We start from the raw sequence: 24,296 nt of genomic DNA on the forward strand, positions 1-24,296 counted from the left end.
GGGGAAAGGATTCTTTGAGTTTGCGTTTTCCTCACTCGAAGATGTTCAGAGAGTAAGATCAGTTAGTGCCTGGAATCTGCCAAATGGAATACTGAAATTGTTCCCATGGACTCAAGATTTTATCCCCCTACTATGAAGCAGACATCGGCACAGGTGTGGATAAGGATCCATGACTTATCTCAAGAGTATTGGAGACCAAGGATCTTATTTGCTATATCTAGCAGTATAGGTACGCCAATTTGCATAGACTCTGCCTCAAACAAATCAGCTTTTGATAGGCCCTTTGGGCACTTTGTTCGAATCCTAGTAGATTTGGATCTCACCAAAGAGCTCAGCTATAAAATTCTAGTGGAAAGGGTGGGATTTGCCTTTTTTGTTGATATTGAATATGAAAAAAATCTCAGAATCCTGTAACTTCTGCAATTGTATTGGTCATGTAATGGCCAATTGCAAAAGGAAGGAGCAAACACTTGGAAAGGAGCTGGAGAACCCACAAAGGCCAGAGAAAGGAGTCTACATTCCCACGGGAAGAAAGTTCACTCTTGGGGAAAGTTCTAAAGAAAATCCAGGGCATCATTTGGAAAACAATATTGAAGCTAAGGGTCCAATCCTTACTCCTTTGGTTGATATTAGTGCAGAGGTTCCAAATGTGGAACAAACTGATAAGAATGATGACTCAATCATAGTTCCTATCCAGCCGACCCCTATTCAAGAGATGTCTAATGGAAATGATGGCTCATCTGAAGAAGAATATGTTGATGCTACACAAATGGTGAATTTTTTCCCAGACACAATTAGATGAGAGATACAAAGAACAGGTTACAAACTTTCTCCATGAATCTTGGAATAACATGGCTGAGTTGGAGGATCCAGGGGTAGACTTGTTTCAACAAAAATATTTCCAACTTGTCACAAGCAAGAAGAGGAGGAATAGGAAGGCTAAATCTGCTGATAACACTAGGCATATGTCTAGTCCCAATAACTCTTCCTTATGAAGTGCATATACTGGAACATCAGAGGGATTGCTAATGGTTCCTCTAGGCTGGCTTTGAAAAGGCTAATTCAGAATAACTCACCAGACTTGGTCTTCATTGCTGAGCCTTGTATGGACTATGGCAACTTTCCTCACAAATGGTTACACAGGTTTGATCTAAAACCCCTTTGCTTTTAACAAAAGAGAATGTTTACTCCCTAATCTTTGGTGTTTTTGTAAGTCACACTTAAACCCTATTGATATTTCTATTGATGACCAACAAGTCTCTTTTACTATTAATCTTAACAACAATGTCCTAGGTTTCTATGTCATTTGTGCCTCCACTTGTTACATTGCTAGAAGGAATTTATGGAATATTCTTAATAACATAATAGCTAATAACAAGAACCCCTGGACTTTTCTTGGTGACTTTAATGCCATTATAGAAGCTGATGAGTATAGAGGCTCGCACTCTCCTGCTAGCATCCCTATATAGGACTTTTTTCATTGGTCTGATTCTAACAAACTTATACATTTACCAACTGTTGGGAATTTTTACACTTGGAGTAATGGTAGGAAAGGAAGACACTTGACCGAAAAAAGATTGGATCAAGTCATTTATAATCTAGATATGTTGGATATATGTAGCACTGTGGTTTGTCACACTTTATCCAAACTGAAACTTGATCACTATCCTCTTTTATTCAATAGTGACTTAGCTAAAGTTAATCAATTCAAATTTCTTAAAATGTGGACTCTCCATGATGGGTGTGAGAAAATCATAAAGGATACTTGAGACACCAAGATTTATGGTTGCCCCATGTTCATTCTTAATAAAAAGCTTAGAATATTAAAAACTAGGTCGAAGGATTGGAATAAGAACATTTTTGGTGATGTGAAACTTAAGGTGGTGGAGACTGAAAAAGCCCTTAAGGATATTCAACAGAAAATCAGCTTATGTGGTTACAATGAAAGTCTGCAAATGGTTGAAGTTAAGGCTCAATGTGAGCTTGAAAGAGCTTTGATTTTTTAAGAAGAATACTGGAGGGAGGAAGCTAACATTAAATTGCATGTAGAGGATGATAGAAACACTAGGTTCTTTCACACATTTGCCAAGATTAGAAGGAAGCATAATCTTATATCCTCTCTTAACATCAATGATGTGGTCACCATAGACCAGCAGGTTATTGAATCTCATCTTGTTGATCATTTCTCTAACCTTTTTAATCAAGGTGTATCTATGCAGGATTCAGGGCTCATTGAGAAGTTCATTCCAAACCTGGTGAATGAAGGCACAAATGCAATGCTGGCTGCAGTCCCTAGTGTGGAGGAAATAACTCATGTTGTCATGAACTTAAAAGCTGACTCAGCGCCTGGCCCTAATGGGTTTGGTGCTATATTCTTCCAAAAATACCGGGGCATCATCAAGAATGATGTTGTTTTGGCTGTGCTTCAATTTTTTCTGCAAGACTGGATTCTTCCTAACTATAACACTAACACTATAATGCTCATACCTAAAAACAATGAGCCTAATCTCATTAATCACTATAGGCCCATAGCTCTTGCCAACTTTAAATTCAAAACTATATCCAAGATTATTGCTGACAGATTAGCCTCTATTTTACCTTCTTTGATCTCTCTTGAGCAAAAAGGTTTTATCATGGGTAGAAATATAAAGGATGGTATTTGTCTCACCTCTGAGGCAATTACTATTCTTGGCAATAAGAGTTATAGTGGTAATGTAGCTCTGAAAATTGACATTTTAAAAGCCTTTGATACCCTTAATTGGAAATTTCTCCTCAAGACTCTTACTTGTTTTGGTTTTAGTAGTAAATTTTGTAATTGGATTGCTACTATTTTAAATTATGCTAAGCTTTCTATTGGTATCAATGGCAAGCAGGCTGGCTTCTTTAATTGCTCCAATGGAGTGAGACAAGGAGATCCCTTGTCTCCTCTTATTTTTTGTTTAGCTGAAGAGGTCCTAAGTAGAGGAATAACTCATTTGGTTCAATCAAATCAAATCAATCTCATTAAAGCTTATAGAAATTATTTTGTCCCCTCTCATACTCTTTATGCTGATGACATTATGATATTATGCAGGGGTGATAAAAAAATCCATCAAGTCAATTGCTAATTTACTAATGGAGTATGCTGCCATATCTGGCAAAGTTTGCAATAACACTAAATCCTTGGTCTATGCTGGTGGAATGACTGTAGAAAGACACAAATGCTTGGCTGATATTCTTGGATTTCAAATGGCCAAACTTCCTTTCTTATATCTTGGTGCTCCCATCTTTGTTGGCAGGCCTAAAACTCATTATTTTTCTTTTATTGCAGATAAGATTAAAGCAAAGCTGGCACATTGGAAGGCTTGTTTGCTATCTATGGCTGGAAGATTACAACTCATCAAGGCAGTCATCCATAGCATGTTGTTGCACTATATAACAATATACAACTGGCCTGCTTCCCTCAACAAGAAGATCAGTACTTGGATGAGAATTTTTTTGTGGTGGAAATATGGAGCAAAGGAAAATAATGACTGTGGCCTGGAAAGATTGCTGCTCAAATCTGAAAGTTGGGGGGTTAGGCATCAAGGCTCTCACTTCCCTCAACTCTGCCACCAACCTTCACATGTGTTGGATCTTTGCTAAAGGAATCTAGGACTGGACTCATCTTCTTGCTTCTAGGATCAAAAGGAATAACAAGATTATTTCATTGATATTGATGATAGCATTGTTTGGAAAGACTCTAGCAATGGAGAGTTAAGCTTGAAGCATGCTTATGATATGTTCCAGAAGTAAAGGCCTGTTGTACCTTCGGCGAATTTAATTTGGAACAAGCATGTGCCCCCTTCTCATGCTATTGTGGTTTGGAAATTGGTTCATAATTTGCAGTACTGCTTTAGATTCTACTAAACATATTTTCTTTGAGTGCAACTTTGTCATTCCAATTTGGAATTGGCTGCTGGATAAATTGCAATTTGCAGGCACCATAAAAAAGATAATGGATTGCTTTGAGCTTATGTTGGTTCCTAGATCCCCACAGGCTATGGCAGTTGTCCTCTCCATTGTTTGCAGCTTCTTCTACCAAGTTTGGAGAGCCAGAAATTCGAACAGATTTGATGGCAAAATAATACATTGGAAGTCTTGTATCACTCATATTATGGCTCGAGCCAAGTGGGTAGGTGACAATACGAGAAACACTTCGAACAACTCTATCTCAAGCTTCTAAATTTTGAAAGGGATGCATATTAACATAAATCCTAGAAGACCCTCTTCATTCTTGGAGATTCTTTGGTGTTTTCCCCCATAGGAGGGTTAAAGCTAATATTGACGGTGTTGCTCGAGGTGATCCAGTCCTTATGGCTTGTGGTGTAATTTTCCGTAATAATAACGCTACTCATTTGGGAAGTTTTTGTGACTATATGGGAGAAGGGAACTCTGAATTGGCTGAGCTTTGGGCAGCTATGCTTGCTGTTCAAAAAGCAGTTAACATGGGATGGAGGAAGCTTTGGATCGAAACGGATTGTATGCTTGTGGTGAAAGCTTTCTCTGATCCGACTCTTGTTCCTTGGAGAACCAGATCTCGTTGGCTCAGTTGTCATGCTTACTCTCAAAGTATGGAATTCATGGTCTCGCATATTTATAGGGAAGCCAATTTTTGTGCTGATTATCTAGTGAATATTGGACATACTTGCCGATCTTTTTGTTGGTTTAATTTTGTTCCTCCTATCTTAGTAAAGGATTATCTTTTAGACATAGATGATACCCCTAGGCTTAGGCTCATTTCTTATGGGGTCTTTGTTCGGTCCCCCCTTGTGTTTTTGTAATCCCTTTTTGTTTTATCGTTATCTTCAGCTTATTAAAAAAAATCCCAATGTATGTTCTCACCATTTTATAAAGCAAATATTTACAAATTTGCTTTAAAGAGTGTTTTATAATTTTTTTTATAAAAAATTTAAACCTTATTAATCATAACATTATTTATTTATTTCATTTAAAATTTATTGATCAATAACTTATTTACTAGAGTTCACACATTTATAATCAATTTGTTTACAATCACGCTCACATCTATTTACTTTAAATGACACATACTAATTGAATTATTTCATCCTCCCCATCATTTTTTTATTTATAATGTTAATATATATATATATATATATATATATATATATATATATATATATATATATATATATATATATATATATATATATACTTTAAAGTAAAATTTTAAAACATTAAAAAAATACAAACTCTTTTTCTTAATTTGTACGAACGTATTTATTTCTGTTTCAATAATATATAATAAAAAAACGTCATTAATATTATGAAATAGAATTTGATATTTTTCCTACTTTCTTAATTTGTACGAACGTATTTAATATTTTTCAAGAGTGAAAATTATTTTTTGGATACAATTTCTACTTATTCTACTGCTTTTGTCATTGATTTCAAATTCCAATGCACGTTCTCACCATTTTATAAGGAAAATATTTGCAAATATGCTTTAAAGAGTGTTTTTTAAACTTTTTTTAAAATATTTTAAACCTTCAAAAATCATAATATTATTTATTTATTTTAAAATTTATTGATCTATAAGTATGATCTGCTTATTTATTGGAGTTCACACCTATTTATCAACAGTTTGTTTACAATCGTGCTCACATCTATTTATTTTAAATGACACATACCAATTGAATTATTCCATCCTCCCCATCATTTTTTATTTATAATGTTGATATAATTTAAAGTATAAACTTTTAAAACATTAAAAAAAAAATACTAACTCGTTTTTAAAAAAAAAACAAAAGTATTTATTTTTTTTCAATAACTTCGATAATATATAGTAAAAAAAACTAACCTTGAAAAAAGAAAAAAATGCAATTATGTCAATCGATAATTTTCAATTCAATTGTCCAAAAAATAATTTCGGGTGACAATACTTAAAATCTAATTAAAATTTCATTGTTGTGAATATTCTACATCAATCTTATAATATTCACAAATATGAAAACCAAAATGTAAAAAAGTAAGAGTGAAGATCCATTTTGGCTCCACACAAAAATTATCCAACTCAAATTATCCCTTCACAATAAAATGGACCTGATTTAATCCCTTACAAAATTTAACCGGACTATATTAGTCCTTTTGTTAATATTTTTTTCAAACCGAGTTTTTCCTAGTTTTAAACCGTGACTGAACTACCACGACCACGATGGATTTTATTTATTTTTCATTTTTTTAAATACTAAATTGATTTTTATTTTTAAACAATTATGAATTAATAATATAAAAAAAGTCAAAATTGTTTCTTATACAGAGTTTAATTCAGGCCTTTTAAAACACATCTTACGTCTTTACCACTAGACCAATGTTTATTCATGATAAATAATTCTCATGATTTCTAGTAATCTTTAAGTAATTCCCATGATTTCGTGTAATCTTAAACAATTCTAAACTTAAAACAAAAAATATAAAATCTGTATCAATAGGGTCTCGAACCCAAGTCCCTTCATATTAAATGACAGTCAATTTACTACAGTAGAAATTAATTTGTCTATTTGTAAATGATAGTCACTTTACTAACAATAGAAATTGATTTATCTAGTTGTTATTGATAGTCACTTTAGTAACCGTAGAAATTGATTTGTCTAGTTGAAATGATAATCACTTTATTAATAATAGAAATTGATTTGTCTAATTATAAATGATAGTCACTTTATTAACAATAGAAATTGATTTGTCTAGCTGTAAATGATAAGAACTTTATTAACAAAAGAAATTGATTTGTGTGAATATCATTTAATCTGAAGAGACTTGAATTTGAGACCTCATAAGTAAAAATTTATGTACAGAATTTGTTAATATTAGTAGAAATCATGGGAATTAATTGTCATGAATGTACATTGGTCTAGTGGTAAAGACACACAGATGTCTTTTAAAGATCTTGGGTTCGATTCTTATACAATTTTGATTTTTTGTTTTTGGAAAAGTGAGTCCCTTATTCATTATTAAAGTAATTATGACATTGGTATTCTAAATGGACAAATAATTTGAGACAAATAAAAATAGGAAAGAGGACACCTATTGTGAGACAGAGGGAGTAATGATTAATTTGGTGTTAGAAAATAATCAATAGAAAAATTGAGAAAAGGGTAACACTTGGATAAATGGTGATATATGATTGGTGTAAGTGAAGTTTGATTTATTAAATTACCAAAATGAGTATATTTTAGTGCAAATTAAAATTAACAAAAGGGCAATTAAGAAAGTTAATAGGCATGTTATATTCTTAGTTAGGTAGTTGAAACTTCAATAATATTATGGCATAAGTCAAAAATTACAATTACATAATATAGAATTTAATGTTTTTCTTGAGTGAATGTCATTTTTTGGGTGCAATTTTTACTTATTCTACTGTCCTTTTTCATTGATTTCAAATTCCAATGCATGTTCTCACCACTTTATAAGGGAAATATTTACGAATATGCTTTAAATAGTGTTTTATAATCTCATTTTTATTTAAATTTTAAACCTTCAAAAATCATAACATTATTTATTTATTTTAAAATTAATTGATATATAAATATGAACAACTTATCTACCGGAATTTACACCTATTTATCAACAATTTATTTACAATCGTTCATATCCTTTTTTTTAAATGACACATACCAATTGAATTATTTTATCATATTTTTTATTTATAATGTTGATATAATTTAAAGTATAAATTTTTATAATATTAAAAAAATACTAACTCTTTTTCTTAATATGAATACAAAAGTATTTATTTTTGTTTCAATAACTTCAGTAATCTATAGTTAAAAAAATTCAATAATATTATGCCATAAGTCAAAAATTACAATTACTTAATTTAGAATTTAATATTTTTCTTGAGTGAATGTCATTTTTGGGGTGTAATTTCTACATATTATCATTTTCCATTGATTTCAAATTCCAATGCATGCATGCTCTCACCACTTTATATGGAAAATATTTACAAATATTCTTTAAAGCGTGTTATTTAATTTTTTTAAAATATTTTTAAACCTTCAAGAATCGTAATACTATTTATTTATTTTAAAATTTATTGATCTATAAATATGAACAACTTATTTACCGGAGTTCACACCTATTTATCAACCATTTATTTTCAATCGCTCACATCCATTTATTTTAAATGACATATACCAATTGAATTATTTCATCCTCCCTATCATTTTTTTATTATAATGTTGATATAATTTAAAGTATAAATATTAAAACATTAAAAAATACTAACTCTTTTTTTAATGAATACGAAAGTATTTTTTTTAATAACTTCAATAATCTATAGTCAAAAAAACTTCCATAATATTATGGCATAAGCCAAAAGTTACAATTACTTAATATATAATTTAATATTTTTCTTGAGTGAATGCTATTTTTTGGGTGTAATTTTTCCTTATTCTAATCTTCTCTTTCATTGATTTCAAATTCCAATGTATGTTGTCACCACTTTATAAGGTAAGGTTCTCTACTACATTTTTCTCACAATCCCATCTGATCAATACATGCAAACAAAGCTATCTAACATGGAAAAATTAATGAAACCCCTTGTAGTAATTCTTTTTTTGTTTTTGAGTGTGCACGATGTGTCTTTGGCAAGAACAAAGAAGAGTGAGAATAAGATGAATTACATTGTTCATGTTTCCAAATCCACAATTCCAACAAGCTTCAACCACCCTTCAATCTGGTACAAATCAATTCTGAAGTCGGTATCCCAGTCAGCAGAAGTACTATATAGCTATGATAAGGCAATAAATGGATTCTCGACAAGTTTGAGTGATGAAGAACTTGAGTTACTAAAAAGGCAATATGGGATTCTAAAGGTGACACCAGATAAAAAGTACAAACTTCACACAACCCGAACACCGAAGTTTCTTGGGCTTGATAAAATTGCTAATTTGTTCCCCACGACAAACAAAAGTAATGATGTAATTGTGGGAGTAATAGACTCAGGTGTATGGCCTGAAAGCAAAAGTTTTGATGATACTGGATTCGGGCCTATCCCGCCCAAATGGAAAGGAAAATGTGAAACAGGTACCAATTTTACAACATCTAATTGTAATAAGAAATTGATTGGTGCTAGGTTTTTTGCAAAGGGTTTTGAGGCAAGTTGGGGTCCAATTAATGAAACCATTTTGTATAGATCACCTCGAGATGATCTAGGCCATGGAACTCACACTGCGAGCACAGCTATAGGATCTACGGTGGAAAACACAAGTTTTTTTGGCTATGCCAAAGGGACTGCAAGTGGGATGGCAATTGGTGCTAGAGTTGCTGTCTATAAGGTTTGTTGGAAAACTTCCTGCATGGATTCTGATATATTGGCAGGAATAGATCAAGCCATTGCTGACAACGTCAATATTCTTTCTTTGTCACTTGGAGGTTCAAAAAATGATTACTTTAAGGATGGCATCGCAATTGGAGCATTTGCAGCAATGGAACATGGCATTCTAGTCTCATGTTCAGCAGGAAATTCTGGCCCTACTCCTTTCAAGGTAGATAATGTAGCACCATGGATTACCACTGTGGGAGCTGGAACACTCGATCGAGATTTCCCTGCATACGTCCGTTTGGGAAATGGAAAAAATTATTCAGGTGTGTCCCTTTATAAAGGTAACGGTTTGCCCGATACTCTTGTGCCAATCATATATGCAGGGAACGCAAGTAAGGGTGAAGTAAGAAGTGCTGAGTTATGTTACTCACATAGCTTGGCTCCGGAAAAAGTAGCAGGAAAGATTGTGTTGTGTGATCGTGGAGATCTCGCTCCGATATTCCAAGGAGGTACTGTAAAATCTGCGGGTGGTTTGGGCATGGTCTTAGCCAACAGTAAGAGAGATGGAGAATCACCACTAGCATATGCCCATATTTTTCCAGCAACTTCAGTTAGCTTCACATATGGCAAAGCTATAAAAAATTACTTGTTTTCTGATCAAAACTCGACAGCTACAATTGTGTTTCGGGGAACAAAGCTAAAGGTTAAGCCATCTCCTATGGTTGCAGATTTCAGCTCACGAGGCCCCAATTCGATAACCCCTCAGATATTGAAACCTGATATTATTGCTCCTGGTGTTAACATTATAGCAGCTTATTCAAAAAGTGTGAGTCCTACATTTTGGGCTTTCGATCCTAGGCGTGTAGATTTCAATATTTTATCAGGAACATCCATGGCATGTCCACACGTAAGTGGACTAGCAGCTCTAATTAAGTCCATTCATCCAGATTGGAGCCCAGCCGTCATTCGATCCGCGTTGATGACAACCGCTTATACAACTTACAAAAACAATCAAACATTATTAGACAGTGCAACAAACAAGCCTTCAACTCCATTTGAGTTTGGTGCTGGACATGTTAACCCTATTTCCGCCCTAAATCCCGGACTCGTCTATGATTTAACAACAGATGACTACTTGAGCTTCCTCTGTGCATTGAACTACTCATCTGTTAATATTGAAATTGTAGCAAGGAGAAAGTACACATGCGATCCGAAGAAACAATACAGTGTAACAAACCTTAATTACCCTTCCTTTGCTGTGGTGTTTAAGAGTGAGCATGATAAGATTAAACACACTCGGACTCTTACTAATGTGGGTGCAGCAAGAACTTACAAGGTATCAGTTAAGTCAAATGTTGCATCTATCAAGATCTTAGTTGAACCAAAAGTGTTAAGTTTTAAGAAAAATGAGAAAAAATCATACGTAGTTACATTTACTACATCAACTTTGAAACAAAATATTACTCATAGTTTTGGAAGCTTGGAATGGTTTGATGGAAAAACTCTTGTTAGAAGTCCTATAGCGTTTAGTTGGAAATTACATTGAAAGCTCCATGTTTTAATTTATGATTTTATAATAATATCAAAAAGATATGTTTTTATATATTTGAAATTTATTACTTTTGTTTTATCATGTATGAATATACACTTTAGTTCTTCTTATCGGTTGTTATTTAATAAACCAATACAATTATATTATTTGTTAATATCTAAAATATTAAACATTAAGATAAAAATAATAACCCACTTCACTCTATAAACCTGTTTAAAATTCTCAAATTCTTACAATCTTTTGAAAGCAAATTATAGTTTTAATTTATTAATTAAGAAAAACATTTCTACTTAAAATTTATCAAATAAACTAATAAATTTATCAATTTTGAATATTCAAATAAGAATTGCAATTTATTTATTAATAATTATAATATAAAATAATAAGTTAAAACGTTCCTTTTAAGCGGAAACCCTACTTTATAGTACAAATGTTGATTCACATTTGAACCTTGAACTTTTTTGTACATCCACATCACCATAACTTAACGTTCCTTTTTTCAGATTTTGACAGAAGGGACCAAATAAAATAGTGAAAATGACGTTAATAGACTAATTTGTAACGTGTTTTAGTTAGGGGACTAAAGCAAAATATTAAATTAAGTTAAGGGACTTAGGGACTAAATATGCCTAAAGTGATTGATAATATGGTTATATATACACACACACACACACACACACACACACACACACACACACACACACACACACACACATATATATATATATATATATATATATATATATATATATATATATATATATGTATATATAAATAATATAGCAATTTTAATGCAAAATTGAACGTGTAAAATATAATAAGCCAATAGATTCTAGGTTTTGTTTTGTGTCGGCCAATGACCTAATAAGATAATGCCCATTCATTATGCCCGCTTCATTGAGCCCAAAGTGTAAATATCTTTATAAAGAATTTTCAATTACACAATCTCTAATATCCACTTTCACCATAATTATCTTGAACCCTAACAAATTTGGATGTTGGAGTGCTAACCATGCAGGTACATCGTCTTGACTAATCGTATTGATTAACTACGTTGAATCAAGATTAACGTCTACGGTTCATTAAACACCATGATCGCAACCTTCAATGCACATTGCTACATGATTGAATTGCTTAGGAAGTTTTGCTTTGTCATAGTTTCCACAAGCCTCTCCATTTCTGGATCTACAACGAAACAGTGGGGTCGCTAGTGGGAATCGAATCCATTGAGTCCTACTATTTCCACGAAGTTGGGTTTCATTTTCAGATCTAAATCCGAAAGTGATTCTGACGAAGGAATTGAGGTTCCATGAAGTCAAGGTCTCAGTTCCACTACCAAGATCTACAATTTCTTCGAAAATTCCACGGATCAGCTGGGAGGATGATCCCGTGTCTAAATCTAGGATTGCGTCGGTTTCTAAAGGTAGCTCTATGAAAGTCACATGCAAGTCTTGTAAACCGCTCATAGAACAAAGACCCCCACACTTTCCACCACGATCGTGATGGTCACGAGGGCATCATTAGATAGGTGTCTTGAGTTCATAGTTAATGGTGCTCGAGTGTCGCAAGTTCATAGTTAATGCAGGGCGCCAAACAAATATTGCGGTGCTTCCTATGAATCTCATAGGATGCACTAGAGCTTCGACTAACTAGATAGAGAAGAAGGGGTCCACTGGAAATGCCCAATGAAAGATGTGATATCCCATATTGATTCAAGCATGATTATATAAGTCTTAAGAAAAGATAGTGATTAATTGGAATAAAATGAGATTGGTTAGAAACTAATCAAGTGGCAAACTAGTAAATTTGCATAGTTGATGGGTATAATGGAAATTGATCTTTAATTGCATGGACTTAAGGTTTGTTTGGTAGAGACGTTATGTTACCAAATCATATTTTTTAGTAGAAGAGAGAGAGAGAGAGAGAGAGAGAGAGAGAGAGAGAGAGAGAGAGAGAGAGAGAGAGAGAGCTTAAGAGTAAGAGAGAAGAAGAGAAGCTCATGTTCATCATCTTCAAAACCCATTTTTGTAACTATGGTGTAACCTTCACTTATCAACTTATAACTTTTTACTCGTAACTCCGATTTAAGAAATTATTGAAGTTGTGGAATCTACATGAAATTCCCTTCAATCTCCATATAAATTTTGTGACCTGGATATTATTGATGCAGGCGAAAAACGAGTTTGAAGTTTGGTGATTCTTGATGATTTTGTGTAGAAGTGAGCTACGGGTTTGGTAGTGTTGGAAGAGGAACCTTGACCAAATTGGGAGCTCAATGGTAGAAATAGCAACCTCTAAACATTCATTAAATCCAAGGTGAGTCCTTAGATAGAGATTTCAGGGATTTTCATGTAAGGGTTCATGTTGGGGATAAGGGTTTGAGAGCTTAATTCATGAAAACGATAATATAATGCATGGTTAATTATTTATTTGATACATGTATTATATTGTATGTTTGTTTCAATGATGGAAAATATGTTCTTTTGATGCCTTTATTCGTTTTAGGATGTTGACGCATGTTGGGGATTGTTTAGGGATGAATACAGATGGAAAAGTGGGTGTTAGAATTAAAAAATCGTGTTCTGCATTGTCATGTTCGCTTAGCGAACTATGTGTCTGCTTAGCAAATATTTGCAGACTGCACAAATTTATGTTTTACTAAAATGACCATAACTTGAGTTTTACAACTCGAAATAGGGCACGGTCGGAAGCGTTGGAAGGTATTTCAACGCTCCTTATGAATATTCCTAGATACTAAGATTTTATTTCAGTTGTGAAACATGTGACATGAAGGTTGGGTTGCATGATGTTAAATAAGTATTTTTGGCCTTAAGTTTATGCCTATAGAATGCTACCTCTTGTTTTAACCTTATGTCAGGATATCCACCTTAGTTAATAGGCTGTATATTGTCATCCTAACATGAATTATGGACCCTTGGTTGTATGTTAGGAGTTTATAAGTATTATGGAAAGTCCTGATTTTCTATGTTTCACTACTTTCGCTTAGCGAACTATCTAGTTTCGAGAATTGAGTTATTTCTATTTGAGCTCGCTTCTAATTCGCTTAGAAAGTCGGGCCCTCGCTTCCAGTTCGCTTAGCAAACCTTACTGGACATAAATGTATGATTTTATTTCCCTGAGTGTAGTTTTGTTCTGTTGCGGGAACCAAATGCCTCTGATGCATGTGTGACTATTGTTATGAATTATTCAATGTTATGTTATGATCACTGATATGCTAAATTATGGATATATATATATATATATATATGCGTTACGCTGGAGATGCATTATGATGATAAATGCTATTATGTGATCAATTGATTATTTTATTCTCGTTTGTTTTGGTTGATGTGCATGTGTGGCTTCATGCGCATGTGATTGTGATGTATGCTCGAATCGATGTAGGCCTGAGCTACTAGGTGGTAAATCACATATGACCATGGACCGGGTACAACTTTTTCTATCTTTGTGATGTACATGTGGGGGGTCTTTTAGGGCGTTCCCCCACTAGCCGTTAACACATATACGTTCTTGGTACGTCATACACATCTGAGCTACCATTGCGACGTGCATGTGGAGGTCTTAAGGGCGTTTCTCCACTAGCCGTAGACATATCGGCGTGCTTGGTATGATGAGGTCGTGATGCCATGTCGGCAATATCACTACGTGTACTCGCCTCTAGTGGTGTTTCGTACGTAATACCATTATGCTTTCGCCCGGTGGGCTCGTGCAGTCAAGATGGCGTATTTGCACTAGCCGTTAACACACTTGCGTATGGATGATTGATGGGGTCGTGACACCACATAGGCAATGTCACTTCGGTAACTCATCACAGATGGAATTCCACTTAGGACTTATCCGATTCATCTGGAGGTGTGCATGTGCAAGTCTCTTAATGTTTAGGAACTTGGTTACTCATCGAGGGTGTCGTTGTGTAGCCTAGGTAGGCAGGCAAAACTTGCTTCTAGATCCCCCCTACATGGGTATGGGTCTGCATTCGTGTTTGTTTGTAATATTTGTGTACCTGTGATATGATGACTCTTATGGTGGAAGATTCACATGTTTGCTCCGTTCTTGTATCGGATATGAGGATAAACCCCGGATCAATGGTGGATTTTGTTTGTTGTTGCATGTACCATGTAAAACTGAGTGGACTCATAGGATATGGGGACTCAATGAGATTTAGTAATCTCACCCTAATCATCTTATCATTTTAGGTGCAGTTTAGAGGTGTATGATTAGTAGCAGGTTTGGATTAAAGATTTAGAAGCGAAGATGACTCAAATACCTTATCATATCTTACCTTCCGTTGTGCAGATCCATTGAAGACACATGTTTTATACTTTCTAGTAAAATGTCACGTTGTATTTAATATGGATCTTCGTGTATCTTTGACTTTTGTATGTACTCAATATCCATATTAAATACATCTGAGGGTGAGCGAGACACTTGCGGTCAGCCGTAAGATTTAATTAATGAATTTGTATATATTTTGTCTAGTCTCAATTATTGATGTAAACTTTAAATGCAAATTATATACATATGTATTGTTATTTTATTATTGCTGCTCTACTTTCAGTCTTCTCCCTTCTTTAAGGCACCAAAGCATGAATGCACGTAACAACGAATTGGGGTACAATCGACTCAGTTGATGCCCAAGATAAAGATTTCAAGGGTATTATGAAGTGATCCAAAGAAACAATACAGTGTAATAAACCTTAATCACCCTTCCTTTGTTGTGGTATTTTAAGAGTGGGAGATGAGATTAAACACACTTGGACTCTTACTAATATGGGTGAGACAAGAACCTACAAGGTATTGGTTAAGTCAAATGTTACATTTGTTAAGATATCACTTGAAATATAAGTGTTAAGTTTTAAGAAAAATGAGAACAAGTCATACATAGTTCTGTTTACTAAATCAACTTTGAAACAAATTATTACTCAAAATTTAGAAAGTTTGGAATGGTTTGATGGAAAACTGTTGTTAGAAGTCCTATAGCGTTTAGTTCGAAATTACATTGAAATTTCAATGTTTTAATTTATGATTTTATAATAATATGAAAAAGACGAGTTTTTAATCATTTGAAATTTTTTACTTTTGTTTTATCATGTATGAATATACATTTTTTTAATAGTAAAACCCAACTTCATTATAAGTCAAACCAATGAGAATTACAAGTAACATGAGGCAATTGAAATGAAACATATTCCATACATAGTCTAAAATTATTTTTAAGAGAAAACACTACATATTCATTGATATTGTGTAGCATCCATTTGACTTTTGACTATGCTACTGATTTATGTTGCTGGTACTCTAATTTCTCCTACTGCTGTTGTTTTCTCTATGTGCTTCTGCGTGGCGTGCTTAATGCTCAACTTATGTTGTACATCTTGGATGTTTTTTGAAGAATATTTCTTTATCTAAATTTGCCAAATGGGGGAGATTGTTGTTCCTTTAAGATTGACTACAATATGCAAAACAACATGATTTGTTCAATCTATTTATGTGAATTAGGACACATGTGGGAACAAATGTTTCAACATGAGTGCAACATCTGTCCATTTTCCACAGGACAAGGTTGTTATTGTGTATGTGCGTTTTTCAATTGATTGGAGCGTGCTCTTCTACTGCTGTGTGCAACAAGGATTCTTGCTATCTTTTTGCAATCTGATTTATTTTATTATTTAAGTAGTTTAAATTTAAATCATGAAGATTTAAATTTGAATTCAAATCAAATCAAATCTTTTTAATGGAGTTATTGTGGAGACACAAATCTTAATTGAATCTCCACCATATCTGGACGTGGTCACTACCTAAATACAAGGAGAAAAGCCCAACTATTTATTGTTGTATAAAAATACTCATTCCATGTCTTGAAGGCCATGAACTTGAGTGATAATTTTTGTTTTAGGCTGAGTCTTTGTCTGTGTTAATTGTGCACCATGTTATTGCTGCATTCATAAGGCATAGTAGTTTGGTTTGTTCAGTCGAGGTGTAATTCAACATTTATCATTGTGTTTATTGTTGTTGAACACTTAGGATTAATGATTGAGAGAAATTGAGAGGTGTAACAACCCGGGCCCCTCGCAAGGTGTAGCAACCTGCCCTAAAAATTAACTTTTAGAGTTGCCACCTATTCTGAAGGGCGAATAGGAAACCCTACGAAGTTGAGAAATCTGGGTAAGATTATTATAATCAGGTCGAGGGAAGGTGTTAGGCACCCTCAACCCTTTCCTATGGCTTTGAATCTAAGGTCAAATTTTATAGCTAAAATATTCAGGTTTAATAGCTAAGGAAGTGAATAGGGGAAAAAATGAGATTTTATGGAAGGGGACTCGCCTTGGTTATCCAAGTGCCTACGTATCTCCTTAGGGAGAATCAGAGTCAACGTAGTTCGGGCACAGGTTTGTACGCCTTAGAATTGATTATGGAGGTGTTTGAAGGCTTTTTTAATGGCCTATCGTAGTTTTTGAAATGCGAAATTCGAAGGTATTTTGAATTACCTTAGATTCGATCGTCACGGACAGCAAATGGAATATATTTTAATATTGTAATTAAAATTATTTATCGTTATCCCTCATAATCAATAGGTTTTATTACTACACGATAACGAGTTAAGTATGCTAATCATTGTAACCAATAGATTTGGTTAGAACCATTTAGCAAAAATAAAATGTGTTTTATTATTGGATTTGATTAATTAAATAGTTAAAATAATTTTGTCATCAACCATCGCAATCGATTGTTTTATTTAGAAGTTTTAATCCAAGACATTTTCTTTTGTTAAAATCAAAAGGTTGATAACTGATAGGAGGGATGCAAGGAGAGAATTAAAGTCAAATTTAGCCCAAAGCCCATTACAATCTAGAAAAACCTAAAACTTAAACAATTAAACGTTTTAGCTACAATAAGGAAAAAAAACGTTATATGTTTGAAGGCAGTGGCTTCACGGTGCTGTTGCTCTCCTTGCTGAGAGTTTTATTTGACTTTTCAAACCAAATTCTAATTCCAATGGCTAAATGACATGTGGTATTATAAATAATATAAAAATTAAAACATAAATCCAAGGATAAAAATGCAGATGACAGTAATTTGAACAAACTAACCCACATCTCTCTTCCTCTTCTCATGAAATCAATGACCACCAAATCAAAACAAAACTAAACAAAAACCCAATCAAACAACACACAACACATACAAAGGAAAGGTAGTACCCTGAATCGTGACGGCTTGCAGATCGGAGTTGTTGAGATTGCTATGTGGTGTGCCGAATATTCGTCGTCACAGTTCGTCGGAGAGGATGTGGGCGGTGTGCCCTCTGTTGTGATCGGAGAGGGTTGCGATTGAGCCTGCGAGTTTTACGGTCACGAAATTGGATCTGGTGCGGTAGTTGAGCGGAGGTGTCGGTGAACGTTTGCAGCTCTCATTTGTAAGGGCGGAGGAAGCGTGTGAAAGGGAGGTGGAAGGCCGTTCGGCATTGTGCGGAGGTTTGAGCCTTAGAGGGTCCGATAGAGTCATGTTGTTTTACGGAAACTCCGAACGTCAAGCTTCTTGCCTCGTGATCTCCCACTTTCCTTTATGATTTGGCACTTTCCTCTGTTTCCTGCAACAACAACAAACCCAAAGAAAAAGATTCTGCACAAAATATATTGGTGTTTTGTTAATGGTTTATAGTGTTAAAATTAGTAGATTTGAAAGAAGATTTGGTAAATAATTAATGGTTAGTGTGTTAGTGAAAAGATTTTTTGTGGAGTTTGAAGTTACAGGATGTTTACTATAGTGATTGTTCGATGTTGGAGATGCTCGAATTATTTACGGTTCATGTATAAAGTGTAATGAGAGTGGGTTTGTGTATGAAATTATTAGTGAGACCTTAGTGTGTTTTAATGGGTTTGTTGGTTTGAATTGAAAATTGCAGGTTTATGTTTTAAGAAAACAAGTGATGGAGGTGATTTACATGGTGGCGGAAGGTTTGTACGTGAGAAAGAAAGTATCAGGTATTAGAAATCGTTTTTTTTTCCGGCTCCCCTTTCTTTGTTAGAAAATATCTTTTTTATATTTGTCAATTTAGGGTATTTCTATACCTAATGGGCCTACTGCCCTACTAACCTAATAATTATAAAAAGATTAAAAATAATTTTGATAATAATAATATTTACATTAATACTAATAATCCTAATAATATATAATTAATAAAAACCTAATAAAAATAGTATACCCAATTAATTGAACCTGATACTAATCCTAATACTACCTAATAGTAATCCTAATATTAATAAAATTAATAATGCTAAAATATTAATAGTTAGTCAAATTGCAATAATAATAATAATAAGTAAATGGTAAGTTAAATAAAAATGAGTAAATATCAAAATCAATTATAATGACTAAAAATCCCGAAAAATAAGATAGATGGGCCAAATGAATGGGCCCAAGAACCTTCTAATTTTAACCTCATTTTAATTCAGGATTTTTTTATAAGAGACTGGGTTTAACAATTGAAATGTTAAACCCCATGACCCTTAATTTAATGTCCCTGATGAATTAATTGTCGTAGATTTGATCGGGCAAATTTTGGGGTATGACAGCTGCCCCTGTTCAATCTTCTTAAACCTGAAAAGTCGGATAGGCACGTCTGCCTATCGTGATCTAAAGGTAGAAGATGATTGAACACTGAAATGCCCTGAAATTTGCATGTGTTGGGAAGAAATTCCGTGGGAGATGGGCTTAAAAATGCCATCCAAGGTAAATACCCCTCTTTTTCTTGGATGTGAAGTAGATGCTTTTGAAAGGAACCACTGTGTTTTAGTTGTAGCACGGCCTGAAAAGGCAACCTGAATTTTATGAAATGTTATGATGCATGCGATGTATGATGCAGCGAGCTTCTCAAAATAAATGAGAGCGATGTATGTGTATGCATTATGAATGAATGAGGTATGTAATTGAATGATGCATGATTGTTAGTTGAAGTATGTTAGTAAGTTTGGAAAAGAAAAATAAAACTTTGTTTGTTATTGATGATGTTTTGGAGAAGATCACTGCCGAGGGACTAACGTGATAAACTCAATTGAGAAACCCTTTGTAAAACCCTTTATATTTTCGAAGAAGATCACTGCCGAGGGACTAACGTGATGCATCAACCCGATTGAAGAACCCTTCGTAAACCCTTTGATCACTGCCGAGGGATTAACGTGATGGGTAAACGTAACTATCAATAGTGATGAATCGCAGTTTGTGAACCCCACTTACTATAGTTCTAGTAAGTTTCCGTAGTTTGTGAACCCCACTTACTATAGTTCTAGTAAGTTTTCGTAGTTTGTGAACCCCACTTACTATAGTTCTAGTAAGTTTTCGTAGTTTCTGAACCCCACTTACTATAGTTCTAGTAAGTTTCCGTAGTTTATGAACCCCAAAAGGATCACTTGCTATAGCTCTAGCAAGCTCACCTGCACCAATAGGATTACTTGTCATAGCTCTGGCAAGCTCACCTGCACCATTTGGATCATCTACCCTTATTCGGACAAATTTCACCTGCACCATTTGGATCATTTGTCCTGGCTCGGACAAATTTCACCTACACCATTTGGATCATTTGCCCTGGTTCGGACAAATTTCACCTACAACATTTGGATCATTTGCCCTGGTTCGGACAAATTTCACCTACACCATTTGGATCATTTTCCCTGGTCCGGACAAATTTCACCTACACCATTTGGATCATTTGCCCTAGTTCGGACAAATTTCACCTGCACCATTTGGATCATTTGCCCTGGTTCGGACAAATTTCACCTGCACCATTTGGATCATTTGCCCTGGTTCGGACAAATTTCACCTGCACCATTTGGATCATTTGCCCTGGTTCAGAAAAATTTCACCTACACCATTTGGATCATTTGCCCTGGTTCGGACAAATTTCACCTACACCATTAGGAGTCACTTGCCCTTGTTCGGACAAGTTTACCTGCACCATAGGAATTACCTGCCATGGTTCTGACAAGCGTACCTGCATGAGAAGAGATCATTTGCTATAGTTCTAGCAAACTTACCGGTATCAAACAAATTGCCTGCCATGGTTCTGACAAGCGTACCTGCATGAAAAAGATTCACCTGTTTGGAGACTCACGACTCGAGGGTCGGAGAAAATAGCATGTCAAATATTCACGACTCGAGGGTCGGAAAGGAAACGATATGTTTAGAAACTCACGACTCGAGGGTCGGACCTTCACGACTGGAGGGTCGGAAAACACCTCAATCACAACCCGAGGGTTGGAAACTCACGACTCGAGGGTCGGAAAACACACCTATAACAACACGAGGGTTGGAAACTAGGCTCTTGTGAATGCAATAGATGATATGCATATGCTAATGCGTATGTATGTATGCTGATGTAATCCCGAGATCTCCTTAAACCCATTGAACTTGTTTAATCCATGTTTTCCCCTACACCATGGCTATGCTTATGCCGGCTTGGTGATGTTTATGTATGTGGATAATGCTTATGTTTATGTGTATGTTGATTGATGTAACGAGTGGAATGAAGTAATGTTTTCTATAAGACTACCTGAAAAGGTTTCCAGCATGGATATGACTATTTGTCTTAAAGAAGGCTAGCTGACAAGGTTCTTAGCAACGAATGAGGAATGTCTTTAAAGACGACTACCTGAAAAGGCTGAAAGATGTCTTAAGAAGGACTACCTAAAAAAGGTTCTTAGCAAGGATAGAAATTTGTCTTAAAGAAGACCACCTGGAGAGGCTGAAAGATGTCTAAAGAGACTACCTAAAAAGGTTCTTAGAAAGGACAATGGATGTCTTAGAAAAGATTACCTGAAGAGGTTCCTGGAAAGGACGACAATTTGTCTTAAGGAAGACTACCTAGAAAGGTTCTTAGAATGTCTTAAAGAAGACTACCTAAAGAGGTTCCTGAAAAGGATGACAATTTGTCCTAAAAAGACTACCTAGAAAGGTTCTTAGTGAAGAATGTCTTAAAGAAGACTACCTAAAAAGGTTTTTGGAAATGACGATGATTGTCTTTAGAGAAGACTACCTAGAAAGGTTTTTAGAAAAGAATGTCTTGAAAAAGACTACCTAAAGAGGTTCTTGGAAATGGCGATAATTCGTCTTAAAGAAGACTACCTGAAAAGGTTCCTAGAAGGGATCGTAAGATTTGTCTTAGAGAAGACTACCTAAAAAGGTTCCTAGAAAGGATCATAAGGTTTGTCTTAAAGAAGACTACCTGGAAAGGTATGGTGTAATGTATCAACCAATGTATGTAATGTATGTATTTGTATGTATTTGCATGATGCTCCAATGATAGGATGTTGATAACCAAAGCGTATATAGCTCGCTGGAGTTGTAGGTTTGTTTGATAAGGTGGGGTGTGATGCTAGCGCGACTTCCCAATCCTTGTTTTCTTGAATTTTGAAGATCGTAGTTAGGAGAAAGATTTGTTCGATGTTGTAAAGTGTGAGAACGCCTTTTCCTTATGCTGTGAGCCTTGCCCCAGTTTGACTCTTGGAATTACTCCACGCCTTTGAATTTTCGAAGTCCTCCATGTCTTTCACCTTTTGCAATTCTCACCTTTAACCTTTGGAGATTCTCCACACCTCTAACCTTTGATATCCAATGCCCTAATGTTTAGTGGAAAAGATGCCTATGATCTCTGAGCCATGAAGGAAGTGCTCCGAGAAATAACCTTGTCATATGCCTCGACGTTTAGATTGAAGGGTATGCTCTTGATCTCCATGATATGGAGGGTTATCCATGGTGTTCTATCCTTTGAATTTATCCTATGTTTGACATGCTGTAGCGGGGAAAATCTGATATCGAAGCCATGGGATTGACTCGAATCAATATTTTGTTTGAAATCGCCACCGCGCTTTATTTTTTCAAAGGAAAAGGGAAAAGAACGTAAAACCCAAAGTTTTGTTTTTAAAACAAGAAAGAGATCTCAGGTACGGGTGTTGATTATATGAGGGAAAGGTTTAAAGCACCCCTCATATCCGTGGTACTCCACGGGAACCTTTTTGAAAATCTGTGTGTGTGTGCTAAAAAGAGTTTGTTTTATTTTTAAAATAAGCTCGGCAAAGCGTTTAGCTTTGGGCCTACATACCTCCTCGGTGCAATGGAAAAGTCAGAGCTAATGTAGTTCCGCTTTTTTGGGAAAACATTTTTAAAACGAATAAACACTTTATCGTCGTTGGAGAGAAATACTCAGCCATTGATCTTGAGCATGAGAACAAACGAGTTCTTTGCATCGCTAATGAAAGAAGGGCTCCAACTCGGATAAAATCAACAATTATGCCACTAGCTCTCTCACGCGGAAAAGATCTCATTATATCAATCAATTTCAAAATCGTGGGGTATAACCACTCGTTTCGACAATTAACGGTGTCTAAACTTTTGAAGAAAAGCCACTAAGGGCGAAAGATATTTTTTGAGAAAAGGTTTTGAAAAGGTTGCAAACATAAGAATATTTTGAAAAAGGAAGAAGATTTTGAAAATTTAAGAAGTGGGAGGAGATGAAGAGGCTATCCTATTGCGTAAAATAAAAGCTAAGGAAAGAAACGGCCTAACCGCAATAAGAAGCCAACACTTGACATTAAGAGTCAAGGTAGATTTCCCATCCTTTGGATTTATCATTACCAAACCAAACATTATCACTTGGGGATCCAGATGAACTTATTATCTTAGCACCACTTTGCATTAAGCACATTAAGATTTTGACGAAAATCGGGCAGAGTAACGGCTGTTTTCGGGTAAAATCCTTATTTCAATGCCTTGGAATTAACCATCAAGGGCTTTCAAGGAAATACCTGCACACACAAACAGACAACAATCCAATGCCAGACAGACAGAATAACAGCAGAGTAATAACAGAATAAGAGTCCAGAGGCACTAGGTCCATAAGTCCGAATATCCAAAATGCTAGGGATAGTAACCGATAGTCCAAAGAGAGCCTTATGTGTTTTTTAGATTTTTGTTGTTTATTAGTGTTTTAGCATAAAAGTAAAGTATGGTCCAAGTGGACAAAAGGAAAATAGCGGAAGCATAAACATATGTCCAAGTGGACAAAGAGAAAATAGCGGAATTATAAACGTCCAAATGGACAAAGAGAAAATAGCGGAATGTAAATATGATGAAATGATAAAATAAAGCGATAAAGCGAGAAATATAAAGAGCGGTATAGTAAATGACGGAAATTAAAGTTAGTTGTTAGAGGTTAAAGATAACCATCTTGAAACTTGTCAAGTATGTTATCAAAGTTAGTAATGAAGATCGATGGTGAGTGAATGATGTACTCGGATTTAAATTCGATGGAGGTTTATCAGAAGCTTGATAAAAATCATAGCGACTACACGATAAATACCTCCACAAGTCTTAAATCACCGCATACAATTCTCTTCCATATTTGATCTTTTATCGAGTCGGGACAAATGT

General features: G+C 34.8%; 1 protein-coding gene across 1 annotated transcript; it reads left to right on the top strand.

Moving 5' to 3' along the window:
- Positions 1-439: 439 nt before the first annotated feature.
- On the top strand, positions 440-10,848 carry LOC131650051 (uncharacterized). Its single transcript, XM_058919793.1, has 8 exons — positions 440-772; positions 998-1,143; positions 1,835-1,977; positions 2,149-2,958; positions 3,074-3,457; positions 3,960-4,149; positions 4,286-4,590; positions 8,488-10,848. The coding sequence occupies exons 1-8, from the start codon at positions 440-442 to the stop codon at positions 10,845-10,847; spliced, it is 4,671 nt and encodes a 1,556-aa protein (XP_058775776.1). The 3' UTR covers position 10,848.
- The last annotated feature ends 13,448 nt before the right edge of the window (positions 10,849-24,296 follow it).

Source organism: Vicia villosa, linkage group LG2 (assembly GCF_029867415.1).
Source record: "Vicia villosa cultivar HV-30 ecotype Madison, WI linkage group LG2, Vvil1.0, whole genome shotgun sequence".
Lineage (NCBI taxonomy): Eukaryota > Viridiplantae > Streptophyta > Magnoliopsida > Fabales > Fabaceae > Vicia > Vicia villosa.